The 25,972-nt window shown below is 39.7% G+C and overlaps 1 protein-coding gene across 6 annotated transcripts in view; it reads left to right on the forward strand.

The window, feature by feature from the left end:
• Positions 1-25,972, forward strand: part of SPIRE1 (spire type actin nucleation factor 1) — a 129,844-nt gene that overhangs the window by 98,698 nt on the left and 5,174 nt on the right. For 5 of the 6 annotated variants that reach the window (XM_035565354.2, XM_035565355.2, XM_035565356.2 and 2 more), the window contains 7 exons: positions 1,017-1,103; positions 1,486-1,615; positions 12,357-12,520; positions 16,743-16,833; positions 17,200-17,342; positions 23,493-23,630; positions 25,580-25,650. In XM_035565354.2, coding sequence (XP_035421247.1) covers positions 1,017-1,103; positions 1,486-1,615; positions 12,357-12,520; positions 16,743-16,833; positions 17,200-17,342; positions 23,493-23,630; positions 25,580-25,650 — 824 coding nt within the window. Of the gene's footprint in view, positions 1-1,016; positions 1,104-1,485; positions 1,616-12,356; positions 12,521-16,742; positions 16,834-17,199; positions 17,343-19,999; positions 21,495-23,492; positions 23,631-25,579; positions 25,651-25,972 lie in introns of those variants that run through there. The other variant, XM_035565358.2, reaches the window with a different exon arrangement.

Below are 25,972 nucleotides of genomic sequence, written 5' to 3' on the forward strand. Positions count from 1 at the left end.
TACAATTATTCCCAGCTTACAGTTCATAAATTCTTCAGATGACAGGAAAACTTCCCTTGCCTTGTTTATATCCTGTACACGCAGTGAATTGCTGACTCTTTCCTGTGATGTGTTGTGTATGGTCCTACCTTCAAAATGAGATACCTGAGGAAGAAATGTCTGTCTCTTCAGATAAAAGCAAGCAAACAGGAACAACTCCCACCCAGCTCCTCTTCTGGTCTCTCCCTGTACTTTCAGTGTCATGCCGTGGCATTCTAGCAACTTGACTCTCTGGACGTATTGGCAAATTCTGCTTTACCCTTGAGTAACTTATTAAAGTGCAGGTGGAGAGGTGTCTATGAAACCATGCCCAGGGGTTTTCTCTCCTTCTGCTGGGATTTCCACGCCAGGGCACCTCTTTCTTCATGGCCAGAACAGCAGAGAGAGGTTCTGGCCTGTCAGGCAAAGAACAAGGGAAGCTTATTTTTCATCCATTGCTAAAAGCAATTCATTGCTGATAGTCCTGGTGCAGTTTTTGCTTTCATATCAGAGTTTGGTAGATGTTAAGCAGATCCAAAAACTGGGCTCAAAACTTACGAGCAGACTGTTAGAGACTGTGTAATGGTTGGCAGAGAGCCATGGTTCAAATAGATGTTCATAAAGAAATGGTCTTGGCACCTTTTCCTCCAAACGAGATACGAGCTTTGTCTGCATTCTCCCATAGATGTGGTTGCAGCCTTGATACTTAATTCCATCATTTCAAAATCCTAAGTACTGCTGATTGATGCTGCTGGAACTGTGGTTATTCTGGAGCTATCTGCAAAGCTGAAAAGCTTTCCCTTAAGTCTTTGCTTGCCTGTGCTATGCATACAGATTGTTGTTCTGTTCAGGACTGTTGGGATTTTACATCTAGTGCAGGTGTCAGAACTCTGCAGGCTCTGTCAGGGATGTTGCAGATTTTCTTTTTTTCTCATCATCTGCACGAGTATCAATGCAAGGCATGGAAATATGTGTGTATTTCACTTTCTCCTTTTCAGGTCAACGGTGACATTCCACCTCGATTAAAAAAGAGTGCCCATGAAATAATCCTGGATTTCATCCGATCACGACCTCCATTAAATCCTGTATGTAATCCAGCGTACTTCTTTCCTAACAAAAATGTGGCTTTTTAAAAAATGTCTGTGTTCAGGGAATGTGTTAAATATTACATTTTCAGACGCGGTCTTTCAGAAATACTGATTTATGTATATAGAATGTGGTCTCTTGAAGAACAGTGTGTGATGCCTTGCAGCAGTCAATAGCTGTTCTCACCAGCAGCCCTTTATCTCTGAGTCACGGAAAAATGCAATTCTTCTTATGTTTTCTGTGAGTTTTAGAAATGAGTGCACATAAAATCTTATCACAACATGCCACATTTTATTGTGTCGTTCTCCCCTCCCCCCAGTGTGACATCTACTTTCAAGGGAGCACTGTTTTATGTAAATATAATTATCTTTATATACCAAGGCCTCTGCAAGAAAACTGAAACCAACCCCACCACGGCCACGCAGCCTTCATGAGAGGATATTGGAGGAAATCAAGGCAGAGAGAAAGTTGCGTCCAGTCTCACCTGATGAGATCAGGCGTAGCAGGCTGGGTAAGTCCATTGCTAGTTTTTACCAGCAGCATTCACAGAAAAGTTCCCACATAAGAAGCAGAAATATTAGCAATATCTATGCAAATGTCACTGAAGATAGAAATTATTATTGCCCATTCAGATGAAGAGAGACTAAACCTAATGACTTTGCTAGGGCTGTGTAGTCTTTGTGCTAAGTTATTTTCAAAAATAAGGTACTGTATGATTCAACTTGATCCCATCATGTTTTTAATGTAAGCATTAGATAAATTTAACGACATTATATTGCTCATTAGATGTGACAGTTAATGTTAGATTTGCTCAGACTGGAATGGATATTGGTTCTCCCCAGTGCAATATTCCTTACATATCTGTAAGTATTCTTTACGTGTCTGTTCTTAATTTTTTCTCTTCATTTCCTGTTGCTAGCATCATCAATTTCCTTATTTTATTTGAAAATCTACTTTCGTTTTGTTTGCTGAAAGCATTGCTTTCACTCAGTGATTCTAAAATCTGCTTTGATTTTGTTTGCTGGAAGTATTGCTTCTATTTTGAATCTAAATCTTTGCTTCATTTCATAAGTTATGGAGCATGTGCTTGTATATGTTTTCAGTTGATCAAATAATTAAGACTTTTACTGCAAAGCTATTAGTTTCTGCAGTGTACATTCAACAACCCACTATGAAATTATACCAATATTACACTTTGCAATGATCACCAATTCGCATTAGTTCAATGGTTCTGACATTGACAGAAGCATGACAAATGCCGCCCTACATTGTGACATACTTTACTTTAAAAGCATGGTATTTAAACTGCATTAGGAAAGCTGAAGTAGCTTGATTTTTGAAGAGCAGAAGTGGCATCTTATGGTTGAAAAAGCATGAAATAATCCACGTGTGCTCTGTTGTTGCTTTTGCAGAATATTTGTGCCTGCCACATGTGCTTAAAGGCACTGATCCAGATGCAAGTGGATTGTGACAACCCATTCTCTCTAGAGGAAAACGGTTTCATTAGTCGTTTTGTTGCATCGTTCTTTGATAGAGTACATTGTAGAGTTTGGTGAATGCTTGGGTACATTTTAAAATGCATGGTGCTTTGGATATTGTTTCTTTGGGCCTTCCAGATTCTAGTTTTGATTCAATTTATGCTTGTTGTATCAACTAATGATTCTAATAGCCCTAGACATTTTTCCAAATATAGGAAGTTTGTAAAATCATGGAACAATTCTTTGCTTTTCTTTCAAACATTAAACTTCAGTATTTTGCACGTTCTCCATTAGGGAACTATCATGTCTTGTAAGAGGTAGCAAATTTGATCTAATAGATTTTTACAATTTTTAACTGATATAAATTACATCAAACCCATTTAGTAAACAGTTTCTAAAAACAATCTTAGATTTTGGAGTATTACTGGTTAGGACTTCCTGAACTGATTTCAGGGTATGTCCTCCAGTGAAGGATACCTGTCTTCCACCAATTCTTCCTCTTTTTTAAGAGAATATTATTTTTAAACTTTGGAACTGTGATAATTCCCCTTCAGTCTAGTGAATTGTTTGGATTAAATGTCATATTACTGGAGGTGTAAAAGGGGATGCGAGTTTTACTTCCCAACTGTAGTGTTGAAGATTTTATTTTTTTAATGTGGAATCATATACATTCTTATTTGTTGCTTGCATGAGGAAGAAAAAAGAGCAAGGATCTTGAAGATAATTGCTTCTTATGTTGAAATATGAGGTTTGGGTTTTTGTCACATTGAAATGATTGTTTTGCCCAGAGATCCTTTTAGAATACAATGTGTTTGTGCAGAATTGGCGATAGAATAATGCTAGTGACCTTCAATATGATACCGATAGATCTGCCATATAGTTTAGGTGACCACTGAATGTAATTTAGTGTAGAAAAATGCAAGGCAAAAGGATTTAAGGATTGCAAATCTAAGGAGAAGCACAGTGTGGGACATATACCATCTGGACAGAAATATTTGTTGATATGAGAAAAAAAAAAAAGTATTACAATGGGAAATTTGGGAGTATGTGGTACACTCCACATGTTGCAGAGTTACTCGTTGTTGCTCAGTTTATAGCAGTCAAGCACATAACTGCATTTGAATATCCTCTGCAATATGAGTGGACCCGTGGCATGTGCTTCCCAGCTTTGTCTACATGCTCTACACAACCCACACATACAGGTGAGATCTTCTCCATCCCAGTTGCCACCGAGCAAAGAGAGCAGCTGGAAACAAAGTGCCAGCCCCTGAGCCTTGCTGGTGGGCTGTGTGGCTGGCCCAGGGCTGGCTGCTGTTAAGCCGAAACTTCTTTGGAAATGGTAATTTAATCTTGTTAGCTGCACTTACAGAGGGAGACATTGGGTAGAAGAATTTGAATCAGTTTTCAAACAAGCTCAGCGGATCATCAGAATAAACTATCAAGGCAAACACAGCCTTGAGGTACATGCCCTTTTAATTGAAAGTATGGATTTATGACTCAAGTTGAGCTAATGGAGCTTAGAGAAAACTTTGTTTCATGCTCTTGTTTCATTAACCTTCAGTTAGGACATACCATTAGGTGATAACAACCCTATACTTTAAAATGTATTTGCCTTTATGTTAAGTTTGGACAGCAGTTTAGATACTGTTCTGCGCTGCTGTCTGTGGCTGATGTTGTCTAGGTAATACACTCCAGGAGAAATGCCCTGACTCCCAAATTTGTCTCAGAGTCAGCCACCTACAGTGCTCCCTGCCTAAATTTGCTCTCATGAGCAAAAGTTGTCCCAGTACAATGCTTTTTCAACCTGTTTTCACATAGCGGCATGTGTGCCTGACAGACCCTTTCATACGACCGCTGTGTGTTTATCACCCACAGGTATCACAGGTAAGCTGATGTCAGTTTTGGTGTGTCCTGGTACATTCTTGTAGTTGGGCCTGGCCTGCTTTTATCTGGATTAGTATACTGAAGTTTTGGGTTCAGTTGAGAATATGTCGAGTGTCTACTCCCTGAATTACACTGCACAACTTGAAACGTGGGTAGGTTGAACACAGCAGAGGTTTGTGTGCGTTTGGAGCTAGGACCATGGGCAGACCAAAGGCCTGGAGGAAGGTTCAACAGCTATGCCATGTGATTTTCTTGTATCCAGAGATTTTATTTTCATGTGTGATTTTTTGTTATTAAGCTGGCAAGGAACAAAGCTATTGGTTATGTAAACTTCCCAGAAATAAAGAACATCTGACCGCTTTCTTATCTAGGAATAAAACGGCTAGCGGCCCTAAAAAAGAGAGGATAATATTAAGGATACGTTTTAAAGGCTAAATCCGCATAAGGTTGTGTGTTTTTTTTAAAGAACAAGAATCACCACAAATCACACTGTTAGGCCTTTTTTTCTTTCCTATTCAAGGAAATAAATGGTCAAACTTAGCCTGAGTGTCTCTCTTTATTAGTTTAATTATAATCATTGGAGATTATGCTTAAAAAAAATTAGAAGTATTTATTTCAGGTCACTGAAACTTGTGTGAAATGTGGCTTTGTACTTTCAACTTTTTTTCAGCTCTCTCTCTTTCTCTCCTTTTTCTCTTTCTCTTTTTCCCTTCCCCTTTCTTTCTTCATGGCATTTTAATTGAAAATACTGTGTTTTTAAGATACTTGCCTCTTGTTTTGGTATTTGATTTATTGATTTCCAAAAATCTGGTTCTATAATTCTACAGATATCTTTATGCTTGCTCTGTTTGCAAGTCCCATTTATGCTACTGTAGTTTTCAGACTTCAGGCTTTACTCCAGTAAAGCAATAGTATGTCTGACATTTTGGATTTAGGCAACAGAATCCAAAATGCCTCAAGTGGAGTTAATCTTTTGTTTTCGTTACCTCTCTGCTTTTCTAATAGCTGAATTATTTTCTTTTTGTTGTTTTTTGTTGTTTCTTTTTTTACAGCAATGCGGCCTCTTAGCATGTCTTACAGTTTTGACTTGTCAGGTAAAAGGTGCAACAACACCTGACGTGGTTATTGTGCTTATTGTGAAATTTGTTCCATCTGTTTGTTGAAGTCCCATTTAAGAAAGAAACTTGAAGGGATTCTTCCAAGATATGGTCAGTGAAAACAAAACTTAAGACAAATTACTGTTGTTAATACCTGCATTTCCCCTCTGAGAAAAGGATACCTAGGTATAGGAGACAGCTGTGTTTCACCTGAAATAAAGTGCTGGAATTCTGTTTAAATAAATAACCATAATAAGGTGGCCTGGAGCTGTTCCAAACTCTTAAAAGGGTTGTAGAAAACAGTGTCACCTTTGAGTCTGATTTGCTTATTATTTGTTAATCTGACATTGGTGTCTTTACAGTCACTTTTTGACTAGACTGTTTTCTGCAGTACTTCATTTTTCTTGAGCATCCAAAACCAAGTTTTGAATTCTTCTGCCTTTCTAGATTTAACAAAATGCACCTATGACACTAATCTAGAAAGGAACTCTCAGTTCTACCGAGTGTCTTTATAGTAAATATTTTGTGAGTTATAAAGTGAAAGACATTCACTCCAAACAGGTTAAACCTTCCAGCTTTCCTGGTTAGCAAAGTAAGTTGCTAGGGTTTGCTGCCAACAGCTGATAGAGATGATTCAATAGGTGATCTTCGTCAACTATCTAATACCAAATTTAAAGGTTCCTCTTAGTGGGCAATAGTTAGGGTAAGCAGTGACTGTACAAATGTGTTCAGCTTCAGAGACAGCAACTCCTGAGTTTGTGCCTTCTAGCCCTAAAGTAAACTTGGTCCTCCTTTGATGTGCACTAACAGGATGCTCAACCCTAAAGACTCCATCATCGAGGCTATAAATATTCTATATTATCCTCAAAGATTTGTGCACTGAGGAGAGCTCTTATGTTGGCTCTTACCTAATTTCCCTTGGGTGACTTCTGAAAAAAAAAAAAAAGTTACCAAATAAATCCATGCCCTCATTTTGTGAAGAAGCAACACCAGCTGTACCCTCCCTTCCCTCCTTCCAGTTGCACCTAGAAACATCTCACCCAGTACTTTTGCAGAGTGTTCTTCCTCTGTTTCTCTATCCACTCTCTAGCCTCACTTTCCCTTAAAAAGGCATAATCTGATTGAAATGCTGGCCCACTGCAAACTAGAAAGACCATATAGAAGTTATTTGATTACCATGATATAATAAAATACAATAGCTTTGTAATATAGGCGTGAAGTTCACAAGTGATTTATCTCTGAATGTGGTTTCATGTTATGGCCAAGTAAAAAGCTTGCCATTGCCAAGAAAAGGGGGGGTGGGCTCTTGCTCCTTCCTTTTCTCCCCCAAAATCCCCCCCAAACATGTGATTTCCCCCTCCTCCTCTGCGCTCATTTATTCACAAGATAAACTGGTTCAACTCACGTAACTCAGGCACAAATACTTAATTTTTTTTGCGAGGTTGGTTTTCTGCTATTTTTAGGGTTTTAAACCTGTTCACTATCTGATCAGATGATCAGAGAGCTGGGTAGATAATGAGCATGGGTGGATGGGAGGAAGGAACAGGCTCTCCCCGTCAGAGGCGGTGGCAAGCTGTTGATCCAGCTCAAGCCCTTTTGTGAAACCTTACGCTGATGTTGTATGGTACAGCTGCTACGGCTGTCCGGTGGGATCCAAATTCTGCATGCACTTGGTGTCATGTTTTACTCCACAGAAAGCTGAAGCTTCCCCTGGAAGTCAGATAACGTCATAAGCTGTCAAACTTCAGTTTTCAAAAAATTGCTGCTTTCAGATATGCCTGAAAATTGTCAATTCCTTCAGTTTTAAGGCTATAAAACTGAATGTGCCAGTGCCAATGAAAGGGAAGTGTTCAGATCTGTCCTTCTGCATGTATCTGTTTGCTTCTTCTTTTGCCTTTTATTTTTTAAGAATCCTGAGACATCCTCATTTGTCTAAATCCCCAAAATATTTTGTAAATTCTCCCTTCATAATCCATTAATTCGTTACCATGATGTTTTTGTTTTGAAGAAGTAGCTTCGTAGCAATCTATGCTGTACTTGGATTTGCACTTTTTTACTGACCACTGAAGAACTCTTCCTGTTTTCTTTATCCATCTGCTAAATGTGATCGGTTTTGGTTTTTTTTCCAAGTCATGTGGTTCTAAGCAAGTAGTATCATTGCGTGACTGAGTGAGCTGATAAATTGTCTTTAGAATTTAATTCAGGATGATTAAAACATTCCAGTTAGCTGGATGTGAGATACCAGATGAGCGGTACAAATGAAATTGATGTGTTGGGATGTAGGTAGTAAGCAGATAAGCAGTTGTTTTGAGTGTTGTTGCTTTGTATGTTTTTACTTTTTTTCTTTTTCATTATTTTGGAGGTGGGGTAGTCTGTGCTTTCATTCTGTGATCACTCTTTCCACATATTTGCTCTTTCACTGCTTTCATTGCTCTCTGCTTGACAGAATCTCTGTCACAAAAGCACAAACCTGCTGAATATCAGAATTGTTTTCTTCTAAGTGCTAAAGGACAGGTTCAGGGCTTTATTACACTTGCTGTTTGCCTCCTTCTCTGGCACCACACTGGTGTAGTTGATATGTCAATGTCATGCTGCCCAGCGCCACGTATCTCCCTGCTGCTGTCATCCCGAGGAGGGGAGGAGGAGTGCATTTTCCTGATGGTGAATAGAAGGAGCGAGCAGTAGGCACGTGTAATGAGAATAATCTGAGAGGTACTCTGGTATCAGCTAGGGACTAAGGCAGGCATTGGCTGCTTTCTCTCATAGAAAAATAGCTTAAGAGCAGCATTGAATATGGCTCAGAATTCCAGTCTTTCATACTCGTAACACTCAAGTTCTTACCTCAAAGCTGTGTGCACACCTTTTTGAAGCTGTTATGTAAGCAACAGGGAACAGGGGAGAAGAGAGAGGAGAAAAATGAAATCCAAATTTCACAGGGATTATTCCTGTTATTTCCAGCGCCGGGAGATGATGTGTATTACTGTTGGTTTTGCATGACCTATGCCTCGCACCAGTGTGAGGAAGGAACTCCACCAAGTCCCAGTAATCTCTTCATTTAGATAACATAATAAAGAATGTGATGCAAGCACCAGCAAAAGACCAGCCGTTTGGATATATTAGTTCTCATGTTTGACTTCACCAGCCCAGCCCATTAAAAGGAGCAGCATACCTCTGTTACCATTATCCATTCTATAATATTTCCTAGTATACTGGCATCATAACTAGCAAAATGTAAACGAGTATCAATTCTGCAAACCCATTTTAGCCTTCTTTCCACTTCAGCCTTCTTTCAAACTCAGTGTAAAAACGATGAGGGTGAGGAGTACACTTGCTGTACAGAACCAAATTCAGGTTTCTGTTGTCATTATTTGCTAAGGAGAGGTGCTTAGGAGCAGACAACGTATAGTTAGTTACATGACTGCTGTAGTTTGCATGTAATGTGTGGTCTGCTTAATTCTTTGTTTCATAAGAAACAATCTTACATGTAGATCAAGGTGAATTTCTTATTATCCTGTGTGGTTTTTTTTCTCCCCCTTCTTTGGCTAGTTAGGGAAGGCCAACACAAAGCTCAAGTAATCAAATCCAAGACCTCTTTCATTTGCCTGTTGTAATGATAGTTTAAAAGAATCTCAGAAGAAACCAAACATTAATCCAATTTGCAAGTACTGTGCATTGTAATCGCTGCCTGAAAACATGGAGAAATGACACTCTCCCAGTGTGTCTGATTATCTAATAAAGTCTTAATTCTAGGCTGTTTTAAAAAAATAATATTTTTTTTTTTGCTTCAGTGAATTTTCCATGAATTTCTTCTGTTATACTCATTTTAATAAGCATCACTGTACTCATTGTTTCTGACTTGTTTATCCTGATTAGTTTTAACTTGTTTATGGTGATATATGATTATTTGCCACATGGTAATGTTTCTGCTGCCTGAGTACACCACAAAAATAGCTTATACAAAGTGATACTATTTTTGCTCTGTATGAGCTAACAAATTCTGTTTTTAATTTTGGAACAAGTTATTTTTGTTGAAATCTGCTGGATGAAACTGAATTTTCACGATTCTTTCCTTAAATTATGATAATCCATTTATATCCAGTACTATAACTGCAGGAGTGATAAACTGAACTCAATCACTGTTGTCCAAAAACGTTTTATAAATGGATGAGTTTTTAGTTTTATTTGAGGGAAGGAGGTATTCTTCAGTGTTTGCAAATTCTATAAACATTCCCTGTTTTTGTCTCTAGAGGATAGAATGGCGATAAATGATTAGTCCCTACCGAAGAGCCCTTCAAAACAAATACTATGGATTGTCTTCTAGATTCACCTAAAGCTTCATTGGCTATTCCAGAAGTCATAAACAGTGTGTTTCTAAACAACTCATACATATGTAAGCTTAAATAAAAACAGTTTTAGGCTTTCTAGATAGTGATTGGCTTCATAAATTACCTCTAATATGGTTCGGAAATTTCCATTTCTGGGGCCTGTGTTCTTGGAAAACAAACCAGGCAAACAAAACAACAACAGCAAGCAATTCATGTCATGGACCGTGAATACATAGTTCTCTATATCACATCCCTTAGTGCTAGGGGACATCGGGTGGACCTTCCCTCCTGTTTGCTTTCCCCAAACCTATTGTGTGTACAGTTTTTTGCAAGGAGGGCAATACTGTTGGCTGTCCCATCATTTTTCTCCCAGTGACTCCAACAATACTTCCAGTCCATGCTCCAGCCTCCCTACCACCGGGCGGGGAGTCACCATCCAGGAAAGTTTGAGAGGAGGGATGTCACCTTCGGTGCTGGGGCTGCTGCTTTGGCCGGTCTGGCCAGGTACCACCCTGTGCGATCAAAAGACAAATCAAAGGTTTTTCTCTTGCTCATTTGGGAAACCATGAGCTTCTTCAATCAACTGCATGCCAGCTAATTATGAGGTCTCGAGAAGTATTGGCAGCAGGGAGGTGAGGCAGTTTGGTTTTCGTTTTCCTGCTGTCGCTTTCTGGGATTGCATTAAGCGATTGTTACGGCAGGAATGCATTTGATGTGGAGGACGCCCATGCTGTACTCGCAAAAATCTAGTAGGGAAAAAAACATGACCTAGAAGCCATAGTGCTAGTCAGGACATCCATTAGGAAAGCCTTTGAAGATAGGAACTAAAGGTTAGAGAGTCTAAGTCTTTGATTGCAATTCTTTGTAGGGAGGACCTGAAGGCAGTAATAACACTGTAGTACACGATTCATAGGCTTGGAATGTCACCATGGCTTTAATAGCCCAAATAATCCCCTTTTCTTACGTTCCTAGTTGAAGGTATGATTTATAGAGGAACTGTAATATGTCCCGTCCTTTCTCTCTGTTTTCAGCATTTAACAATGACCTAATTAATTCTTCAACATATATATTCATTTAACTTATTCTTCCTATTATTCCTTTTAAATAGCTGCTCCAGTGAGAACGTTGTAAAACAGACCTACTGCTGCAACAAATGCTTTGTCTGTACTGTGCGGTTTTAACTTACCTAGTGCAAGAACAGCTATTATCAGTGCAAATTGTGTTGTGGCAGCAGTGACCGTGTCTGTTTAGACCAGGGCAGCGATGCAAGTGACTCCAAGTGATGTGTGAGTACTTGTGTTGTCAGCACTGGGAATACCTGGATTCTATCGTTACTCTGTCGTAGTCCTCCTGGTAACCTAAGGTACGAGTCATTCGGCCTTCCCTGCCTCTCGTCACCGTGTGTAAAAATGGGAATAATAACACTTCATTACACTAACCCTGAAATACCTGGAGGTACTTTGTTATTACAAGACTGGGGAAGGAGTCATATAATTAGATGTGTAGAAAAACACATTTGTAGAAAGACCAGATGCTTAGGCATACATGCAAATGGGAAGATAAAAAGCTTCTCTTCCTTCTCCCTCCAACATAATTTTCTTCAGATTGGAATAGTGCACTTTGTGTGTTTACAGGGACAAAACTGAATTATCAGACCAAATCTAAGCCCTCCTAAAATATCAAAGCCTAGGTCATTATCTGAATGTGTAAGCTAAGCTAGGCTAAGCACAGCTGACCCTGGGCTTACAAGTCATGCATCTTCATTGCACACTGGCAGAAATCCTGAGTAATTTATTCGGTGGAGTTACATCCTTGTAAAACTCATGTAGATGAAAACAGAGCAGGATCCTCGTGTTGCTGCTGTTACATGAAGATTTGGCATCGCAGACATATTTTTAATACAAATGACCATGCAAACCAGGGAATGGCGCATATTTTTGATGAATGCTAGTTATTTAGCTCGTTCTCATTCCTTTTCCATATACTGCAGAACGAAGTGTAATTCTGTCCTCACAGGAATAACTAGGTTTACTCCATGCTTAACCTCATAATTTCTGTGTGGTGTTGTCTTCAGATTCGCTGGAAACCCACTTGTCCAGATACGGTTGTGCATTCTTCTGATAGTTAATTATAGACTGTAAGTTGAAGGAAGAATATTTTCGGTTTCAACATGGGAATTATTTTTTAGAGTTGCTTGGGATTAGTCTGAGGTTGTTTTTTAGTATTTTGCACTGCTGCTTTTTCCACTGCTTTCATTCCTCCATATTGCTTCTGTGCCACAAGCCATTGCCTGTAGTTCTGAGCAGTGTATTGCTGGAGTAAAATAATTGCACACGTATAACTATCAAAATATTTTTCCCTTTTGTGTGAATTGCCTTGACAGTAAGTTTTGAGAAGGCAGAATAAAAGTTGATTGTTCTATTTAGCGCACGAGGTCCAAGCACCAATTGTTCTATTTCTTTTGCTAGATGTATCAGCGCCAGAGGCTGGAAGAAAATTAGTGGATGCCTCTGTAGCAAACGGTGGCCTGGCACCACAAGGAAAGCAGAATGGGGCCGCACAAGTGACAGTGCAACGAAAGAGACTCCTTAAGGCTCCCACGTTGGCTGAACTTGACAGCTCAGATTCGGAGGTAAAACATCAGGACACAACTTCTTGTTTGTCAGAATTCAGTCTCGTTCCTTAATTTGCTGAACTGATCCGCTAGGAAGTGTCTGTGTAGATTGTAATCTGAATTCTCCATGAGTGTTTTGCCAGCCTGCAGAACTTCAAGAATATTAGATCAGACCTCAGAAATGAGAGTATTCTTTAAAAAACTTAAATGGTGATTTTGTCTTTAATCCTAGTATATCCTTTTTTTTTTTTTTTTTTTCATAAATGCCCAGTAGCTGTCCACAGTGCATATGCAGCAATTATGCTTTTGGGAATGATGCAGGCAAATGGTTTGCATCCTCCTGGCACCCATGCAGGAGCTGTCATTGAAGGCCTCAGATGTGAGCCCAGCCTCGTTGTCCCAGCTGTTAAGTAAAGAGCATCAGCTATGCCGGAGAGGTTGCAGTTCAGTGCAAATTCAGTGGGTTAATTTGTCATGTAGGCTTGGGAACTAACACCCAGCAAATGTTTCACAGATAGAGACAAGTAAATACCACTTTGATGGGGACACAATGTTGAATCCATTCTCTCTCAAAGGGAGAGTTAATGATTTTTAAAAACCATAAAACGGAGGATGGATTTAAAAAGCTCTATAGCTTAAAAGCCACATTATATATAGTCCTCGAGAAGCACCAGTATTATATCCTCAAGATAGAGTTTTGTCTTCTGGACCAGTAATATTACTGCGTTGGAACCTTTCTAAAAGTTAAGCTGTCTGGAAAGCACATTCAGGCAGGGTTTTGAATAAAGAGGCTAATTTTAGCCTGGGGAAGGCAGTCTTCCCTGACTCTTTCTCTCTGTTAAATCAGGAGGGTGGGGTTTCCTGACAGGGCGCTTACAAAGGCAACTAAGCTGAGAGATAGGAGGCTGGAGAGAAATAAATGTGGGGATAAATATATCTTCTTGCGTACTTTCTTTATCCATGAGAAGGTGGCCCTCTTTGTGTTAGGGGTTATCCTATGGGTGACTTGTATGGGTGCATAATTTGGTGCATCTATTCTGAAAGCCAAAGTGATTTGCATTCTGAAATCTCTCAGCAGTGTTTAAAATTACAATAGAGGCTATATGAGGTTTTGTTAATATTAATGAAGCTGGGCAGAATGCAGGAATATTGAGACTTGTCAATGAAAGAGTTGGATCTTGAACTCAGAGCTTCTCAGCTTGTAGGTCAGTGCATCCTGAAGCTAATGCAGCATGATGTTTCACGTGGAAAAATGAGCAGAAATTACTAAAAGAAAATTCTGTAAAGGGAAACATTAAGTGATTCTTGTAGGGGGGGGAAATAAAATGTGTGACTATGGCTATTGATTAGGGAATACAGTGTAGGCAAGCAAAATCATAAGGAGTAAGCTTTGGGGCATACAGCAAAAGATAAATTGAAAAATAAATCAGCCACATCGAGCTGTCACAGAGAACAGATGCTGTATTGGTTTGAGTCAACAGAAGTAGCTGGTGAAGCAAGTAGGATGATTAAGATGCCCAGCAGAGTACTGGTTGGGTTTCAGGAACAGTACTAACGTGGTGTAAATAAACATACTGGAGGGATTTGGGGTGAAATCTTCCAAGCTTACAAAAGGGATGGGACATAGAACGTTTGATGAAAGTGAGCTTTGCTCTGTAAAAATGTCTTTTTTGCTGATTTTTGCTTTGTATGTAACACACAGAAGAGTGTATGTGTTGTCCTGTTTGTCTTTACGCTACTCAGGCACCTCTTTGCCTGCAATTTGAATTGGACTAAACCTATTTAGAGTTACTCACTGGGAGTTAAATTATGACTGTTATGCCCTAATTACAGGCTGCAAATACCTGCACTGCTGAGCTATGGACCTCCAAATGGGCTGAGATGCAGATGCATTTTTTTTCCTCTGCAACCCCTTTGTTCTCTCAGCTGTATTGTGCTTCTGACTACACCCCAACACTGCATTGCCAGCCAGAGGTGAAAGAAAAGGTCTGATACAGCCCATAGGATACAGCCCTGTGCCCATTTGCTGGCAAGGATGAATATTGTACAAACCCTTCCTACATTCCGTCGTTGCTTTTTTCTTCATTTCCACTAAAATCATGGTTTCGGATGGGGAGCAGGGAGTGCCATATTGCCTGGTGTGGTTAAAAGAAGTAGAAATCTAATAGTAATTTTTAATACAGTTAGGAAAAGTATCTTCCTAATGAAACTACAGCAATCTGGACAAAAATTTTGTCAGTAACATAGACAGATGTTTTAAGGTGATGCCTTTAAAGCTGCAGCTTTCTCAGGACACGAATGATCTGATTGTTTAGTTCTCTGTGGAGAAGTGCGCAATTCCAGATGGTGGGGTTATCTAACCTCACATGTAAAGTGTCTGATTGCCTACCATAATAGTCAACAGTTTCTGTATTGATGCGAAGAAGTTTGTAGGAAGGTTTGGCACAAGATTTGGTTCCTGCACAAGATTTCATTCTCCAAAAAAAAAAAAACGCTTTCCATGTCTGAGAAATCGTAGGGCAGTAATAGCACTTCCCTTGCATGTGTTTGTGCGCAGAAGTAATTAGAAATGACAGACTTGGAATACCTGTTGTCCAGGTAGGATACTGTGTCAAACAATGTACTTCTGGTTTCCATTCTCTCTGAAGTGCTGGCTGCTCTTCATTCGTAGAAATAAGCAGCAGAGCAGCATGGTTATGGTTTTTGATTGACAGCTTTCCTAGTTCTCCATCTTAGCTTTTTAGCTTCTCCGGCAATGGAAAAGTAATGGATTTGACTTCTGGAGAGTGGACAGTTCAATGGTTCGCTTTATACAGGGGTTATTCTCCTTCACAAAATGTAAATGTTTAACTTGAGACTTGTGAGCTCTGTTGGACCACATCCAGAGAACAGCGCATCCTGCAAGTTCTGCAGTGGTCTCTTAGGGCAACCATGTGGCGTGAAGCAGATATCTACAAAGATCTCTGGATTCTGGAAGCCCAACAGCTGTTGTAATTAAATATGCTGTTCAGACTTTCTTACAGTCTTCCCATCTCAAATGCTTGGAAGGAGCACATTGGGTATGTTAAAGTGAATGTATTGTTTTGGGATCTGAGCTGGTTGGAGTCCCTTTGCAGAATATTGTTTTGAGGCAAGTGCATTGGAAGAGTATACATCACAGTATCCTTGCATACAGTGCCTACGTGTCCTTGGGATGAGCACAAAGTACAGATCACCTGGTGGGAATTTATAAGGGCCCCTGTCCTGTGATGCCTGGTGTCCGTTGAAGTGACCCTGCCAGATTTGCTTTTCTGACTTGCTGTTACCAAAGGCTGCACTTTCAGTTAGTGGGGGTTTTCCTGCCTGCAGTTCGTGTAACTAAAGAAATCCGTGAGAGAGAGGCTCAGCCGCATCCTGGATTTTAGAGCAGGTCCCTTGTTTGATCTGTAAATCTTGGCAATTTAAATGAATCTCCTCAGTTAAAAGCATTCACATTAGAGCTAAACAGCATTCACGATCAGTCCTTCAACTCTGTTCCTTTGGGAGGCTCCTGTGATGGTCTGTATCTTACTAGTATCCGGTGGCTGAAGACAGAGGTTTGGGGTGAAAGGATTTGTTAATTTTGGTGGCATGATGTGTTAGAAAGCTGAAAGATGTTAGCCTAAGCCTTTCATTCATCATGCAGGACTTGCTCTTGGCTGTCGTGATGAAACGAATAAGAGTTCTTTTAAATACAGAAGAAAGGAGAGAAATGCACCAAGATTAGGAATTAGAGAACAGCGCAGTGGAGATCAGATTAATTTCTCTGTATCTGAGCCACTTGTATGAGGACCTCTCATTCCTTTGAAGACCAGAGAAATCCAAGTGCTGGTTCCTTACTAATGTGAGACATAAAGTTGGCTTAATGTATCTCCTGTAGTTGCAAATTAGCAATTGAGTACAATGAGCAGTTACTGGTGGAATAGTAACAGGTTACAGTGGATTCATGCACCTCTCTTTTGATCCTATTATTCCATGCAGTGCTTAAATACGCTGAATTCCTATAATGTACCATTTATTCCAGTTTATGAAAAAGTTAAGCTTAGAAAGTTACGCAGTGCTGTGTAGAGTCAATGTTTAACTGAGGACTTCTTCTAAGGCTTTGAGTGATTTAACATCATAAAATACCTTTGATAGCTTGAGATTTCTGTGTGCTGAGGAGCAGTAAAAGAAGAAAAAACAATTTCTGAGGAATTCTATTTCTTTTTCTCTTTCCACCCAGGAGGAATCAGTGCATAAATCAACAAGTAGCAGCAGCATCTCCCCCTCACAAGTGGAAGACCCCTCTCAGGAAGGCACCAGCAGCAGAAAGAGTAAGTTTTGATTAGAGAGCTCAGTGGCTGCTTTTACACACTTCTGTTGCCCTTCTGTTACATGAATTTTGCTTGAAGTTTTTGTTGGAAGCTGAAATTGAACATTACTGGAATAAATCTGTAAAGATGAACCCTAGAACCAGCTGAATAGATCAAATGTGATTACTGAGTGCAAGGCATTAGCCTATACTATATGTATATAGAATACTGTACCTGTACTGAAGATGATCTGAGTGTGTGTGTGTCACTTGAGCCACCAGTAGTAGGAATTCTAGTAAATCAATGTTTGTTTTAAGTACTGAGCAACGTTATCCAACATTGTCTCTCTTCAGAGAACTAATTTTTTTATACCGGTTGAATCTTTAGCGCCTCCCAAGTTCTTGCCCATATCATCTACACCACAGCCAGAGAGACGGCAGCCGCCTCAGAGACGACACTCCATTGAAAAGGAAACACCAACCAATGTGAGACAGTTTCTACCACCTTCAAAACAGAGCTCCAGATCACTTGTAAGTGGAGTGGGTGGTAGGAGAGAGAAAAAGAGGCATTCTAAGAGTATAATGAAAATTAAAACTTGGCTTCAGTGTGATTAGAACTTGACTCAAAGAAAACTCCTGAATTCAGAAACTACCTTGGCTACTAAAGACGTTTTGAAATCAAGATTTGAACTTTCTCTCTCTCTATCATTTTGATCCAAAATCCCGGGTATAGGTGCCTCAAAAAGTGTGTGCACTCTGATTAGGACTCTGGGTAACGTCATGTGCCTTGCTTTTATTTCAAAATATTACCAACACAGGCAAACTTCACCTTATTGATTTTCAATTTGAATAGAGATGACTCCAAAGCTCTGGATTATTATTTTTTTATGTTTCTTTTTCTTTTTTTTTTCTTTTTTTTTTAGCTGTTGATAGTATTTTAGTTAATGGCTGAATGAATGGAATGGTTTCTTTTCTTCCCATTCTAAGAACTTGTGTGGTTAATGTTTATACTTGTGAAAGTTCTTTCAGTAATCCAAATCAAGGTTTCTCTGTGTTGCTTTGTTGAAGTCACTGAGGCAAAAAACTGTGTTACTACTTGAAAAGAAAGTACAGTACATTTGATCAATTAGCTTTAATTGAGAGCTGTTTTCCAACAGAGTATAAGCAGCAAAGGGTATGAAATCCTGGTTCTTTTATGCCGACATACTGATTAGTGCTTTGTAATTTCATGCAGGATATGTTCCTCGTCTCTTTTCCTACCAGCAGGGTTTTGAAGTATGCCCCATGAGGTGCTGGTGAATAGAGAAATCAATAAACACATCCTGGTTTTGAAAGGAAGGGAATATTCACTCACCCTGTCTTCTAGAGCAGTTGTATTAGTGGGTTTTGAAGAGTGTTCTTGTTGGCCCAAGCAATGGTGGCTGGGATCTGAACCTATTAGTTGATGAAACTAAACTGTAACAAGAAAATAATCTCCAAATATTCCCACTACATGCTTCCTCCTCTTCATTTCAGAGGGTCTGCTGGATTTTCTTTATTATATCCTTCCACAAGAATGTAGTTTCTCATTCAAGGTGAAGTTCAATTTGTAGCATATCGATAAACACAAAACACAAGTAGACTTCTGCTGAAATGAACTCGGACTGTAGCATGTTGCACCAGAACCAAGTTGGAAGGTTCCTCCACCATGTGTTCGAAGATGCTATCATATAAAGTGGATTGCTCTGTCATTGCCTGCTGCACTCACTGTATGGGGAAGCACAGGGTTTATTTTCTGGCAGGTCCAAAGTCATTCACATACGTACTGTTTTAAGGCAGGAGGGAAGAAAGCATCTTATTATGGTGAGGTACTTGCTCCATCACATTTTTAATGTACCTAAATATGGTACATCATAATACTGATCTCATCTCATGTATTTGAGGGGATCATACAACTCAAAAATCTAATTTGTGAGGCTGTTATTTTAAATAGGTGAAACAAGTTCTTAATAGAAGCTTTTTGGCCACGTATGTATTTTCTTGTATATACCTGTTTCTAGGCATATGTTTACTGACATATGCCTAGGATGATAATATCTGAAATAAAACCACTGAAGAAAATTTAATTCAGTTGTTCCACTCCTGCTTAAAAACATTAAAGGAAGAGGGAGGAAAAGGCTTTAGATAAGTCAGGCAAATGTGGGAACAGATGGGAAAAATTTTTACTAGTTTCTTTTCTGCTTGATTTTTTTTGATCTCTGAAGAACTGTCACCTAGCTTGGTTTTGGCTACAAAGCGAGAAAGAAGGGAAAGCAGTACTGAAATGATGTTCCTTTAATGAGAACCTATTTTATATGATGCCTGGAGAGTAAATTCTTTAACTTGGCAATAGTGCCCTCTAGGGTGTGACAGACAACTCCCACAATACTTTTGTTTTTAGTTTTGGTAGATGGTTTCTGATATGGTGGCACTGTCCCAGTTACATGCGTTGGCTTGCTGCAGAGTTTTTCCTTCCCTGGAGGATGCCAGCTTCGTTCAGTGGCTGCACCAGGTGCTGCCTATGTAACATTGCAGTTCCTTCACTGAACGCCTCGCAATACCTGCAGAATATTATTTACTTTTTATTTGACTTCACACTTCTTCGTCCCTTCCTCCAGGACTGATGGAGTTTCATTTCTTATCACCTGCTCCTGTGACTGCAGTTTCTCTTCAAGGTGAAAGAGGCTTCGTCAATAAATAGCTCTCAATACCAGTGAAAACAGGCAGGAGTTTTCTACTGTCTCTTAGCAGGATTAGCAAGAAACTGGTCTGTCTTGCATACTAACTATGGTTTTGTGAACTGGCATCTCATCAGACAGAAGGAGTTAGAGCTAAGTAGGTGGGGAAGGGAAACAAATTTGGAAAAATGCCAAATACCGTCCTACTGATATGTCACCCTACCAGTGCTATGTGGACAGGCAGGGCAGCTCAGTGAGTTTTGGGGGGATCTCCCTGGTGGTGAGCTTACTGCAGTGAGCTTACTTGGTGCTTAATCAGTGAGATGAAGCCAGTGTCCTGAGATGTACATATGAATGTCTTTGTAGTTTGTTTGCTTTTTTTTTTTTTAATCATCATCATCATCATTATTATTATTCATGACCCAGAGGACCAAAGCTAATGATTTCATTTATACACAGCATTCGCTTCTCTGCTTCCTATCTATTGTTCAGGTTCCTAGGATAACGAGTTTATTTCCAAGGATGACTTTCAGACCACTTTTTTCAACTATGCAAACAGCTTCTCTGCTCAGCTCTCATCCCGTTGAAGCAGCCATGTGTGGGGTGGCAGGGGCTATGTACTATCTCTGTGAGAGAGCTTTTGCCAGCAGGTGGAAACCCGCAAAGGTTTGCCTCTTTTTGCTGGCTTTGGAAATCACCTTCACCAGCATGTTCCCTCTTAGGGGAGCACTTCCTAAGCTGTGGCAAGAATTAAAGCTTAGGCTGTGACATTGCACCTGATTGACGTTGATTTCAATGTGTGTAGGATATTTGTGTGTCTTCAATCACCTCACGGGGAAAAGAAATCAGTTCTGAAAGGACAGCAAACTAAAAATGCAACATCACAAGATTTATCAATGGGACAGACCTTAAATGTTACAGCACATGAAGATCCTGCAGCAAAAGCCCAGCAAAACTATTGTAATCCTTGGACTGTCGAAAAGAATAAGCTCTTGTGTTTCTAACAAGTTATACTATGTAGAATGGAAGGGCATTTGCAATCTGTTTTACTTGAAAACCTACATACAGTTTTGGTCCTCAGCACACTTATGTATCAGAGCTTGCAGAATAACTAATAGCTATGTACCAGGGAAGGCAAACTGACTAACAAGAAAAACTGATTCATTTACCTCTATGTAGAATCAAACGTGAATAATTTAAATTTATCCTTCTTTTTCTTGTCCCAACCGATAAGTCAGAGTGGGAAACCTTCTGCAGGAGAGTTTATAGTTGAGATATCCAGCTGAGCTTCTTAGAAACATTTAGTCTGCAACGTCAGTGAGAGTTTAGAGTGCTTGATTAACCATTAATTGCAGAACTTAGAGGCCAATCTGGCACATGTTCATATTGCAATTTATTAGTGCAGCCCATTTGATCGCCTAGTGACATCTTCTAATGAGAAATTTTACAAGGAGTATATTAGTTTAAAAAAGCTAGTCATAAGGACCTATTAGGTGTGTGCATGCTGAGAATGACCTACAAAGCACTTTATTTCACATAATGGATATGTAATTCTTACTACCTGTTTTTCCTGAGTAAAAAAAGTTAGTTACACACATACACGTTAAGCTATTGTGGTGCATATAATGACTGCACAGTTGAAGTGTAAAGCCAATTCTCATAAAGATCACGGAAACTCCAAGTTTAAATTAGTGTTTTAAGTAAGATTTTTTCCTTTAAGAATACTGATTACCTTTAATATTGAAATAACTATTGAGTACAATTCAAGCCACAGTTTGTCTTTAGTATGTTCCGTTGTCTGTAAGTGTTGCAGAGAACTAAAGTTCTCTCGTTTGGAGCTGCCTAACTTGGGTGCAGATTATTGTTGAAGTTTGAGCAATAACTCCAAAGCATCGTTGTTTAATGAAGTTTAGTCAGTGCTTAGTGTAATTTTAATTAATTTCAATGCCTTAGAGCGAGTGTTGAAACAAAAGATTTTCTCGTGTACTTATTTCTGTTCCAAAAAGGGAAAAAAAAATCAAGCAGTTTTCTGAAATCAGCATAATATTTATCTTTCATTTAATGTTGCATTAACATTTTGTTGTCCTTGTGTAACCTCTGGAATTAAAACATTAGCATTTAAACTTGTGAACATTTTTCTATGTTTCCCCTGTTGCCTGCTAGCTATTTCTATTTGCCGAAGCAGTAATCATTTTTGATTGGTACGACAGCAGACCCACACTATTCCCCTAGTAGCTGCTCTACACCTATAGTAGATCTACAGCCTGTCTTCAAAGGAGCAATATTCACTGACATCATCGTCCTATAAATTAAAGGAGTGGGCGCTCATGAGGGGGAAGGAAGTGCCTTCAAGTAAGAAACCTATTTCTAAAGGACTTAAAGCTCTGATTGATCGAAAGCATTCAGTCCACCTTCATTCACTACAGACAGCTTCCCAGTCTCCCACGATGCAGAACTGAGGTCTTTTGCTGGCATTGTGTGCACCATGCTTTCCCACCCACTTCCTCTCCCGTCTCGCCCCGGCCCGCGGCCGTGCTTTCTCTGTAGCGAGGCAGTTGCTATGGGAAGGACCCCGAGTGAAATGCTGATAGCTGCCGGTTAGCTGGAAAGTTCCTCCTAACGAACACAAGTCATTTAGTTTGTCTGGGCTGTGTTACACCTCAGAGCAAATTGCGGTTGCTTTTGACATAGTTTGTTCTTTCAAGAAAACTAGCAATTATATGCCCCAAAGATTTAGCTGGCAAATCTAACAAAGTTAACTCAATTCTAGTCTTTTGTGGGGTACCTTAAACAGAGTGAAGTTTCTTTGTGTTCCCTTTCTAGATAGGTAAGACAACAGTTTTTAAAAATGTGGTGGTTCCTAAATGCTAATGTTTGCCAGGTCTGCAACGTAGAAAAAATTTCTTTTTAATCCAATGGAAAGACAGAACAGAACTCTGAATACAAGCAAATCGAGAAATGCACAATTAATCTGAATCATGGCTTCAATTTATAAATTAGATCTCCAGACTGTCAGCCGCGTCTTTGTACTTGCAGGAGAAATTTCCTTCCTTTATTCAGACAGCATTAGATGTCATTGTCATTGCCACACAGTAGCCCCTCTGGGCTGACTGAAAAGGTTCACCAAGCATAAAGCGATGGGAATTCCCACAGAGGTTTCTGTCTTTCTGTTGGAACTGTATAATCAACTACAGGGCTGGATTACAAATTGGGTTGGTGCTTTTTATTCTCTGGTACCAAATTCAGGCGTTGTCTACTCAATATTCTCCAGCATGCTGTAATACAGAATATACGGAAATTTTGCAGATGGGACATTTGTGATCGTTGGGTTGTTATTCTCTGTTTGATTCTCTTCCGTCAGTAATTCAACACTGGGTAACCAGTTCTCATGCTTTATGTTTGAAGATTACTCTATAAAGCCTAACTTGCTGTTGTTACTTTCTGGGGGCAGAGAGGAGAGCCTTTCTGCCTGAGTTGCCTCGACTTTTTGTAGTTCTGCTCATGTGAGCGCCAAGATGTGGTACCACTGAATAAAAAATTCTGCTAGAATGGGCAACTAACAACTTTCCTTGGCCACTCTGGGCACCACAAAGTCTCGAGCAAATTGTGGGTCTTCACGAATACTTAAAAGTAATACCATGGGCCAAATTCTTTTTCTTTTCAAATTATAAACCTGAAGATTGATTTGTCAAAATAATCTTCATAATAAAAGACAAATGGAGAGAGAAGGGTCAAGTGGCTTGAGGAGGAAAAACAAAGAAAACTGTCATTGTTGTGAGGGCTGAACATCAGACCAACCAGATCACACTCGAGGAGTCTCAGACAGTTTGAAACTCGTGTGATGCCCACGAATGAGCCAGTGCTATTCCAGTTTGAAGGGAGAAACCCTCTGTTTCTGGAGTTACTAACCAGGTGGTTGGTTGTCTAAGTTGAAATTTGGAAGAAGCAATGTGGCTTTGAATTCATATGTTTTTTTGGCTTCCAGGAGGAGTTCTGTTACCCGGTGGAATGTCTGGCTCTGACGGTGGAGGAAGTCATGCACATCCGTCAGGTGCTGGTGAAGGCAGAGCTGGAAAAGTACCAGCAATATAAAGATGTCTACACCGCTCTCAAAAAAGGAAAGGTATGGCTGAGTCTGTGGAGATGCCCTATCTTATTGAGGGAGGTTGGTCCCACAAGCCTCTGCTTTACATGTTCCAGCTGATAGAAAGCTGGGAGTCAAAAGTCAAAGCTTGCTAGTTAGATCCATTTGCTTCTTACCCTGTACCGGAGAAAAGTTGGTATCCACCAATATATAATGTATAACATATGGGTCAGCTTCCTTGAGTGATGTACAGAAACATCAAAACTTTTCATGGAAATACCAAATTTGTTTATATCTTCTACAAAAACGCAGCAGTTTTTGCAATAATCAGACCACATCTTTAAGTGCGTATTTAAACTTCACTAAGGTGTTTTCTGCCTCCATGTCTTCTGCAGTATTACTTTAAAGCACACTAGAGAACTGCAAGTATGTAAAAGCCAAAACAATCCTAAATATAAGTCCCAAATCTGATTTATTTCCAACTTTTCTGCAAAGCAGTTTCAGTAAAATTCTTGTAAATTGGCCAGTGTCTCTCTTCTTGTACCTGGATATTAATACTTCACAAATGGAGTTCCCTTTTAAATACAGTCTCCTACAGCTTTCAGTCTGGCATATACTGATTTCTCTCTCTGAACGGTTGGTTTTGTGGTGTTGTGTTTTTTTTTTCCACCAAAGAAAAAAAAAAGGGATCCAGTCTTTGGATTCCAGTATGTCATCTGCTGTTTGACAGAAAACCCTTTTCTTTGTTCAATGCCTTTTTTTCATATAAATAGCCTTGTGATCCCTACCTCCTTTGACTAAACTAAACATATGGGACTATAAAACCAGTTTTTCTCAAGTACAATAGCTATAATAGCTCATTCCTGGAATTTCTCTAGTTTTCAATAACATAGGATCGGAAGAAAATCATCAGATCTTATCACAGGCAACTACCTAATATTCCAGAACCTGATATGAATGGTTAGGAACAATTTCCAGCCCAGATTTATTCATGGCTGAATTTATCCCCATTTGTTCCTGTGTCCTTCAGTTGTAATAGTTACTGTTGTTACTTTTACTGTCCTGTTTTGGTTTGATTTGGTTTTGTTCTACCTTTCATATAGCACTGATATAAACACCGCTGAGGGAGGAGTAAAGTAAGTTAATAATTAACTGCCAAGTATTTAATTTAGGTAGGAAATTAAAAGAGTATTTCTAAATATATGAAGTTACAATTCTGGACTCAAACCTGCAGGCCCCATGTTGGGCACCAAAAAGGACTGGTGTGGTTTAGCCCAGCAGGCAGCTCAGCACCACGTAGCCTCTCGCTCACTCTCCCCTGGTGGGACAGGGGGGAGAATTGGAAAGGTAAAAGTGTGGGAACTCATGGGCTGAGATAAATGCAGTTCAGGTAAAGCAAAAGCTTTACACACAAGCAAAGCAAGACCAGGAATTCATTTCCTATTTCCCATCGGCAGGGAGGTGTTCAGCCACTCCCAGGAAAGCTCATCACACCTAATGGTTTCTTGGGAAGACAAACTCCCAGTGTCCCCCCTTCCTCCTCCTTTACCCCAGCTGTTACTGCTGAGCATGACCCCACACGGTGTGGGACGTCCCCAGGGCCAGCTGCCCTGTCACCTGCTGTGTCGCCCCCAGCCCCTGGCGCACCCCCAGCCTGGTCACTGGCAGGACATGACAAGCAGGAAGGTCCTTGGCTCTGTGTGAGCACTGCTCTGCAGCAACTGAAACATCCCTTTGTTATCACCACTATTGTCATCAAAAATACAAAACACAGCATTGTGTGAGCCTCTGTGAAGAAAAAAAAAAAAAAAAAAAAAACGGCTCTGTCCCAGCCAAAACCATGACACTTTTCAATATCCTCTTGGAAATATGGACCGCAGAATTGGATGTAGTATTGCAACTCTGGTCTCACTGATGGCAACTGTTGGATAAGGTCATCGTTGTGTGGGATTTTGTCTAACATTGTGAACTCTCTGTTCTTCTTTTAGCTCTGCTTTTGCTGTCGAACAAGAAGGTTTTCTTTCTTTACCTGGTCTTACACTTGTCAGTTCTGTAAGAGGTAAATATTTAATATCTGTTAATAAACAAGTACCATTTCAGAGTGAAAAATATGGGTTTGTACCTTAGATACCCCCAAATGTTTCTGCTGCATACTGCTGATTGTTTTCATTTCTATAACAGTGAAAGTTTAAAAACAAACCAGCAAAAAAGTATACTAAAACAGATCTTTCCTAAGTGTCAGTCTCGCTTCTTTGAACTGAAACTCTCGGCCAAAAGTGAAAGAAACGTGAATTTTTGAACAGTAAGACAATAAGTCTGAAGATCTATGGAATCACTGATTTATTGCATCAGTTACCAAAGGATGTTTCTTTAGAGGAAAA

The sequence above is a fragment of the Cygnus atratus genome, chromosome 2, assembly GCF_013377495.2.
Source record: "Cygnus atratus isolate AKBS03 ecotype Queensland, Australia chromosome 2, CAtr_DNAZoo_HiC_assembly, whole genome shotgun sequence".
Classification (NCBI taxonomy): domain Eukaryota; kingdom Metazoa; phylum Chordata; class Aves; order Anseriformes; family Anatidae; genus Cygnus; species Cygnus atratus.